Here is an 8,439-nt window from a genome sequence, read left to right as displayed (position 1 = left end):
GACATTGCCCTAACAAATAGGACGATGCCCGAAGGGCTGACCATATATACACAAGACCATCGCCCAAGCTCCCCTCTCCAACCAAGCTAGGGCCAAGGAAGGCCAGGCAGTGGTTTTAAACGATTAAATGCCGCTCATGAATGCCAGAGGCAAGGGACAGTGACATTGCCCTATCAAGCAGGGACAATGCCCTAGAGACTGACAATATATACTTATGATCAGCGCCCAAGCCCTTCCCTCCACCCAAGCTGGGACCAGGGAGGGCCAGGCAATGGCTGCTGATGACTCAGCAGATAGATCTGTAGGCTCCCCCAACCCCATATCCTTAGCTCACAAGGATGCTGGGGTTGCAGTAACCAAAAGAACTAACGAGTTTGAGCGAGACTCGAACTTCAGTCTGGCAATCACCAGGCAAGGACGCTACCACCAGGCCACCACAACGTTTGGGGGTGAAAGGGCCTTTGGTGTTGATCAAGTTGCAGAATGAGCAGGATAAAAGTATGAATATCTACGAAGTAAATGTGTCTTTGAAGATTTTTTTTTTTTCATCCAAAGATATGTTAATTTTATCATTTTTTGGATATAATCATCTTCACTTGAACATTCCTTTGTACTTAATGTCTATTCACGGTCATTTTTATAATTGTTTCCTGATTATGATTATCGTCAGTTAAGTATCCCTTTTTGTATTAAGACTGAATTACAAAATTTTGTGACATCGTATCTCTTATCTGTATCAGCCAAAAATTTTAAACAGTCAACGCCCCCTTTCATCCTTTGCATTATCTGTATCGGCAAAACTTTGACAAATACACCTTTCATCTTCTCTTATTATTTGTATCAACAAAAATTTCATAACAGCCGACACCCTCTTTCATCATATCATTATTTTTATAAGCAAAGCTTTTATAACAGCCAACGGCCCCTTTCATCTTTTACATCATCTGTATCAGCGAACCTTTGACAAATACACCTTTCTCCTTCCCGTATCATCTGTATTAGCAAAACTTTTACAACAGTCAACGCCCCCTTTCATCCTTTGCATTATCTATCCCTTATCAGGTGAAACCTCACCAAGAGCAGATCGTGAAGGTCAAGAACTTCCTGCCACCACAGGCCGATGAACCCGAGATCCACATCATGGAACTGAGCGACGAGATCCTCCGCTACGCCCCCAGCCTGTCGAACCTCTTGGCGTCCGACACCGAGCTGTCGGAGTCCATCGGTCCGTCGCGACTCACCCGACACGAGACTTACGCCAGGGCGGAGAACCTGAGAAGCTGGGCTGAGGCTAACGAAGGGAAATGGGGAGGAGGAGGTTCTGCATCCGTTAAGGGCGATAGTTCTTCGTCGAGAAAATCCAGCATTAAGACCACTGGTAAGTAATGCCGTTCTACAGTTTAGCTGCGTTATTGTTTAAAGGTTGCTCATAAGGCAAAGGCAAGGGACAGTGACCATGCCCTAACTAGCAGGACAACGCTCTAGAGACTGACCATATATTCTCATGACTAGCGCCCAAGCCGCCTCTCCACCCAAGCTAGGCTCAAGGAGGACCAAGCAATGGCTGCTAATGATTAAGCAGGTGGACCTAAAGGCTCTCCAAAACCTACATCTCTAGCTCACAAGAAACTCTAGCTTAAGTGGTATTCGAACCCCAGTCTAGCTGATTGCCAGGCAGGGACGTTTCCAATAGGCCACCTCAGTCCTAGTTATAAAAGTCACTTTGTTTAGAATTATTCTTTGCTGGGTGTGCCAATGTTGATTAAATAGGTGATTAAAAAGTACAACTGTCTCTGGGAGATGTAAAATGTAATAGTACAACATAACAAATCTATTCTCATATTTGGGACTATCTTGTATTAGAAAGGAATAGAGAACTCTGATCAGATAGAAAAATAAAAACATTAAAAGACATATTTATTTGTATCAGTGAATGTGTTTATGTTGAACTGTAGCTATATTGCATCAACATGTCGATCTAATTTGTCTTCCTTTCCAACAGATCACTACAGCTTAGATAACAACATCGTCATCCACTGGCAAAGTCAGGAAGAAGACGAAGAAATAGACGCGAATGAGATGAGAGACAGGGGAGATGGAATGAGTGATAACAGGGAGAGAAGGAGAGCCGAAGGGGACGGAACGGACGAAGAGGGAAGCACGCAAACCTCGGAGGAAGATGAGGAAGGAAGGGCGGTGAGGAGGAGTAGGAAGAATGGGGAAAAAAGAGGGAATGCGAAGAAAGGTGTAAACAGAAGCGTTGACGATGGTGATGATACTGGGAGAGGCAAAAACAAAAACAAGAGAAGAGGAGAAACGGAGAGTGACGAAAAGGGAATGGACGAGAGGGTCGGAAGAAACGGGTGACGAAAGTGGAAATAATCGTGCGAACAGTAAGAATCAGATAAAGAAGAGATATAAGGGGGAACAGGAAAGATGTGACCGATGGAAACAGTGAGGAATACAGCGAAGGAGACGAACGGACGGGTGAAAAGAAGAGAACTAAAGATGTGAAAGCACGCCGTGTCTCTGGGAGAGGCGGGGGTAAAAGTGACGTCGAAGGGGATGGAGATGATGTCATAGATGGAAAATCCGACGGTGTAAACGAGAAGGAAAGGGTTGAGGAACTCGGTGAACAAATGATAAACTTTCCAGAAAGGGAGGGAGTGAATGGAAATGCAGATGATGTTAGGGAAATCGACAGCAATGAAGGAAACAAGAAGGAAAGGGTTGAGGAACTCGGTGAACAAATGGTAAACGTTCAAGAAAGGGAGGGAGTGAATGGAAATGCAAATGATGATGGGGAAATCGACAGCAATGAAGGAAATGAAGAAGAAATGGAAGGGGAACGAAGACGTCGTTCTGAAGGCGGTATAGGTGACGATGCTGTTAAGGGTCAGAGCGAAGGGAACTTGAATGACCATGATGGAGGAGAAGGGATAAAAGAAGCCGATGAAGACCACGATGGAAAGCAAGAAAGACCGGTTAAAGTACTTGCCATGAGAAACTCAGACGGTGATGTAGTCGAGATAAACGGACTGGAGGACAAGACAGGTGATGGGGACAGGGAAACTAATAAAGATGAACAGGTGGGCTGGAAAGGACAGACTGAAAGTCGAGACACTGACAGAAACGACACCGGAAACAGCGAACGAGAAGGAGCAGAGTATTCTGCAGGAAGCGTAGACGAGTCGAACGTGGGTCGAAATATATACGCCAAGTCCGAAAATGGGGACATGGTCAGGATTAAGCTGACAGCCGGGGGGACCTCCACGTCCGGAGGGACCTCCACGTCTGAAGGAGGTCGCGAGGGAAGCGACCAGAGGGAGAGAGAAAATAGAAAGGAGGGGAGAGATGGCGGTAACAACAATAACATTAACAACAAAAACAACAACAACAACAACGGTGAAAGCTTCGAAATAACATTCGACGGGAAAAGTGGTGGCGACGTCAGAACGAAGCAGGGAAAGAGGAAACACGAAACGACCCATTCCACGTCCAAGGAACCCAACAGAAGAAAGGCCGGGAAATCAGAGACCAAAAGCGAAGGGAAAGGACGGAGCGGAGAAGTAGGCGTGGCCGAAGACAAAGTAGGCGTGGCCGAACGTGGCCGGGCCAGGGCAAGAAGGAGAAACACCAAAGGTTCAGTTACTGACAGCGAAGGTGACGCGGACGGATCTGGTCAGTCGAGAAGGAACAGGGTTCTGAAAAGGTAAGGAGTTTAAACCTTTTCATTTCCCTCATTAGATTTATTCTCTAAATTTATTCGATTATTTTTTTCGTAGTAGTTTTACACGAAATTCAATGAAGTGTGTAATTTTTGGAGAAGTGGGATATTTTTCGTTCTTTTCTAACGCCACTATGTGAATATAGAGACACACATGCACCTATACATATGCTGTATATTTATGTATGTGTAAACATATATATGCACAAGTATACATATACAGCATATGCATATTGATATATGCATGTGTCTGTATGAGAGAGAGAGAGAGAGAGAGAGAGAGAGAGAGAGAATATATAAAATGATGTTTCCTGCCAAAATTCAGTCAGAAGATTTGTTGTACTATAAAGTATAATTAACCAAGAGAGAGAGAGAGAGAGAGAGAGAGAGAGAGAGAGAGAATATATAAAATGATGTTTCCTGCCAAAATTCAGTCAGAAGATTTGTTGTACTATAAAGTATAATTAACCAAGAGAGAGAGAGAGAGAGAGAGAGAGAGAGAGAGAGAGGGAATATTAAATGATGTCTCCTGCCAAAATTCAGTCAGAAGATTTGTTGTACTATAAAGTACAGTATAATTAACCGAGAGAGAGAGAGAGAGAGAGAGAGAGAGAGAGAGAGAGAGGTGCGCTTTTCTGTAACTCTTGAACTTATAAATATGTGCATGATATAAGATAATTTTTTCTAAACTCGTGTAGCAGAAATTGTCGAGACATTATTTTAATCTACTCCTCTCTGACTGCTAAATATGGAATATTTATATACAGAGAGAGAGAGAGAGAGAGAGAGAGAGAGAGAGAGAGAGTGAGAGAGAGAGAGAGAGAGAGATTATCCTGTCACTGATTCAAAAACGAAATTTGAAATCAGAGTCGCAAATTAAGTCCTGAAATACTCTAGCCACCTGCCACTTATTCGCTCAGTTTTTTTGAGGTGCAAACTTCAGTCATTTTCCCGTCATGAAGAACGCTGTTATGATCTCTCACAGTGATTGAGTTGCCAAACTTTCCTCAGTTTTCATTTTAAATTATTTATTTCCTTTAATCACTTTATAGTAATTTTTACGACATTGAATTGCAAAAATTTTTATTTAGTTTTCATTTTAAATTTATTTTTTTATTCAAAGTTAGTTCATACATTCATCATCATCATCATCATCATCATGTCCTTCGCCTATAGACGCAAAGGGCCTCGGTTAGATTTCGCCAGTCGTCTCTATCTTGAGCTTTTAATGCAATATTTCTCCATTCGTCATTTCCTACTTCGCGCTTCATAGTCCTCAGCCATGTAGGCCTGGGTCTTCCAAATCTTCTAGTGCCTTGTGAAATCCAGTCGAAAGTTTGGTGAACTAATCTCTCCTGTGCGAAGAGTTTATACAAACCATCTCCATCTACCCCTCTTCCACATATGACACTTGAGTAATCTCTCTTATAGTTTCATTTCTAATCCTGGCCTGCCACTCAACTCCCAATATTCCTCTGAGGGCTTTGTTTCTCAAATCTACTAAATCTATTGGAGATTGTTTCATTGTCATACCACGACTCATGTCCATACAGTAACACTCAAGAAACTGATATGTATAGCCTGATTATTATTATTATTATTATTATTATTATTATTATTATTATTATTATTATTATTATTATTATTATTAGCTAAGCTACAATCCTAGTTGGAAAAGCAAGATGCTAGAAGCCCAATGGCTCTAACAGGGAAAAATAGCTCAGTGGGGAGAGGAGATAAGGAAATAAATAAACGATATAAGAAGTAGTGAAAAAATTAAAATAAAATATTTTTAAAAACATTAACAACATTTTTATATGTAATTCCAAATTTCACTTAACCCAGTCATGTATTCAGTAGATCTTTTGTATTTAACCAGGCTGACATGAGTCTTTTTATAATTTATATATGACATATCTGTCTTTGACGTTGTTAATAGTTTATATAGAACATATCTGTTTTGACGCTGTTACTGTTTTTAGAATGATTTATTGTTGAATCATTCTCATCATTTATTTATTTCCTTATTTCCTTTCCTCACTGAGCTATTTTTTCCCTATTGGAGCCCTTGGGCTTATAGCATCTTGCTTTTCAAACTCGGGTTGTAGCTTGGCTAATAATAATAATAATAATAATAATAATAATAATAATAATAATAATAATAATAATATTTGTTTGAATAACTTTCTTGTTTTTCTTCTCTGTTACTGTTTTTAGAATGGTATATTGTTAATTCATTATCATCATTTATTTATTTCCTTATTTCCTTTCCTCACTGGGCTATTTTTCCCTGTTGGAGCCCTTGGGCTTATAGCATCTTGCTTTTTCCAATTCGGGTTGTAGCTTGGCTAGTAATAATAATAATAATAATAATAATAATAATAATAATAATAATAATAATATTTGTTTAAATTACTTTCTTCTTCTTCTCTGTTACTGTTTTTAGAATGATATATTGTTAATTTATTCTCATCATTTATTTATTTCCTTATTTCCTTTCCTCACTGGGTTATTCTTCCCTGTTGGAGCCCTTGGGCTTATAGCATCTTGCTTTTCCAACTAGGGTTGTAGCTTGGCTAATAATAATAATAATAATAATAATAATAATAATAATATTTGTTTAAATAACTTTCTTCTTCTTCTCTGTTACTGTTTTTAGAATGGTATATTGTTAATTCATTCTCATCATTTATTTATTTCCTTTCCTCACTGGGCTATTTTTCCCTGATGGAGCCCTTGGGCTTATAGCATCATGCTTTTCCAACTCGGGTTGTAGCTTGGCTAGTAATAATAATAATAATAATAATAATAATAATAATAATAATAATAATAATAATAATAATAATAATAATTGTTTAAATTACTTTCTTCTTCTTCTCTGTTACTGTTTTTAGAATGATATATTGTTAATTTATTCTCATCATTTATTTATTTCCCTATTTCCTTTCCTCCCTGTTGGAGCCCTTGGGCTTATAGCATCTTGCTTTTCCAACTAGGGTTGTAGCTTGGCTAGTAATAATAATAATAATAATAATAATAATAATAATAATAATAATAATAATAATAATAATAATAATACTTGTTTTAATAACTTTCTTCTTCTTCTCTTCTCCAGCACTAAGTTCGCGTCGACGCATAAGTTGACACGGAGCGTTAGTGCCAGCCGAGTGACAGACCTTGGATCCTACGCCGAAAATCTGGCGGGCGATAAGGAGAGGGGTCCCAAAGTCAAACGCTCCGCCAGCGAGGAGCGTCTTGGGTATGATCCCTGGCTTTACGCTCCGCACAAGTGGTACTACGCTCGCAAAGCAAGGCGTAAGTGTTAAATGCAGCCTTTCTTTTATTTGATTCTGTGATTATCTTTTCTAATTTTTTAGTGTTTTTATTCGCATTTTTTCCAGTTTTTAGACTCCCGTGGTTCATTTTTTATGTAATTTAATGTTTATTTTTATTAAATAAACTGGTGTTTCATAGATTATTAATGATACTTAAAGATTATTACAATAATTGGGACTTGAGATGTTTTCAAATTATATTTTCAGATAACTTCGTTAATTACTCCCCAGTTTTTTTTTCCTGGGTATTTTGTCAATTTTCATAAATTTCTATTTAATGTGGGAAATTTTCCTAATATAAAAATATAGTGATTTTTCTTAAAAATACTTATTGAACCATAGTTTGACATCATGAAAAGCTTGTTGAAATTAGTCATTTTTTAATTAGAAATTTAATGTGGGAAATTTTCCTTTCATAAAAATATAGTGAATTTCTCTTCAAAATCCTTATTGAACTAGAGTTTGTGTTAATTAAAAACTTATTGAAATCGGTACATTTTTTATTAGAAATTTCCATTCAAAATTTTATCGAAATTCATTAGATTTCCAAATGTTTATTTTTCTTATTTCAATAGAAATTTGTAGTTTTCGTAAAGAATTCTGTTTGAAATTTTTCCTTATTCCCTCGAAGTTTATATATTTACTTTAAGACAAAGATGCGAACCACGGGAGTTAGATTTTTGTGAAATTTTCCATGAATATCTTTGCTACTTTTCCTCTCTGCATGTCTTCTTTTGCATTTCATGAGGGATTTTTATCTCATTAAAACAACGTTTACACCTTATGGATGTATATTAAAAGCTTTTTCCATTCTCAAACTAACAGGTTTTTTTTTTTTTTTTTTGGCCAAGTAAATTTTTAAATTTTTTTTCTTTGCTAACTAAATATTTTTAGTTTTGTTTTTTGCTAACTAAATTATTTCTTTTTCTTTTTTTCTTTTTATTGCTAAGTAAATTTTTCAATTCTTTTTTTGCTAACTAAATTGTTTTTTTTTTTCGCTAATTTTTTTTTTTTTTTTTTTTTTTTGAAAACTCAATTTTTTTCTTTTTTCAATTCCTATGAATGAATTGCATGATAACTCTCATCAGTAAGATATGATTTGAATTAGCTATTGTTGATTAATACCCCAAAACTTGCACATTCGTTTGCAAAGTAAAGGTATATTTTATATATAGTATTTACATATGTAATGACTAAACGTATGAACCTTCATGACACATATTCATTGTTTCTCGCAAGTATAATGATGTCTTAAAAATAACTGACATTATATTCATTATTTATTGTATGATGTATTAAAAACAGCTAACATATTAATTACTTATATTTTTTTTTAGTGCATCATTGCATTTATTAAGAAACCTATTATTTTGCAAT

The 8,439-nt window shown here is 37.0% G+C and overlaps 1 protein-coding gene across 1 annotated transcript in view; it reads left to right on the top strand.

The window, feature by feature from the left end:
• Nucleotides 1–8,439, top strand: part of LOC137634835 (nipped-B-like protein B) — a 198,588-nt gene that overhangs the window by 81,746 nt on the left and 108,403 nt on the right. Inside the window, 5 exon segments of the mRNA XM_068367391.1 lie at nt 1,063–1,378; nt 2,003–2,349; nt 2,351–2,422; nt 2,424–3,712; nt 6,843–7,042. Of these exon segments, the coding sequence (XP_068223492.1) occupies nt 1,063–1,378; nt 2,003–2,349; nt 2,351–2,422; nt 2,424–3,712; nt 6,843–7,042 (2,224 nt within the window).

The sequence above is a fragment of the Palaemon carinicauda genome, chromosome 3 (genome assembly GCF_036898095.1).
Source record: "Palaemon carinicauda isolate YSFRI2023 chromosome 3, ASM3689809v2, whole genome shotgun sequence".
NCBI classification, from domain to species: Eukaryota; Metazoa; Arthropoda; class Malacostraca; order Decapoda; family Palaemonidae; genus Palaemon; species Palaemon carinicauda.
Note: the sequence above shows the minus strand (reverse complement) of the source record. Positions and strands in the feature narration are given on the sequence as shown.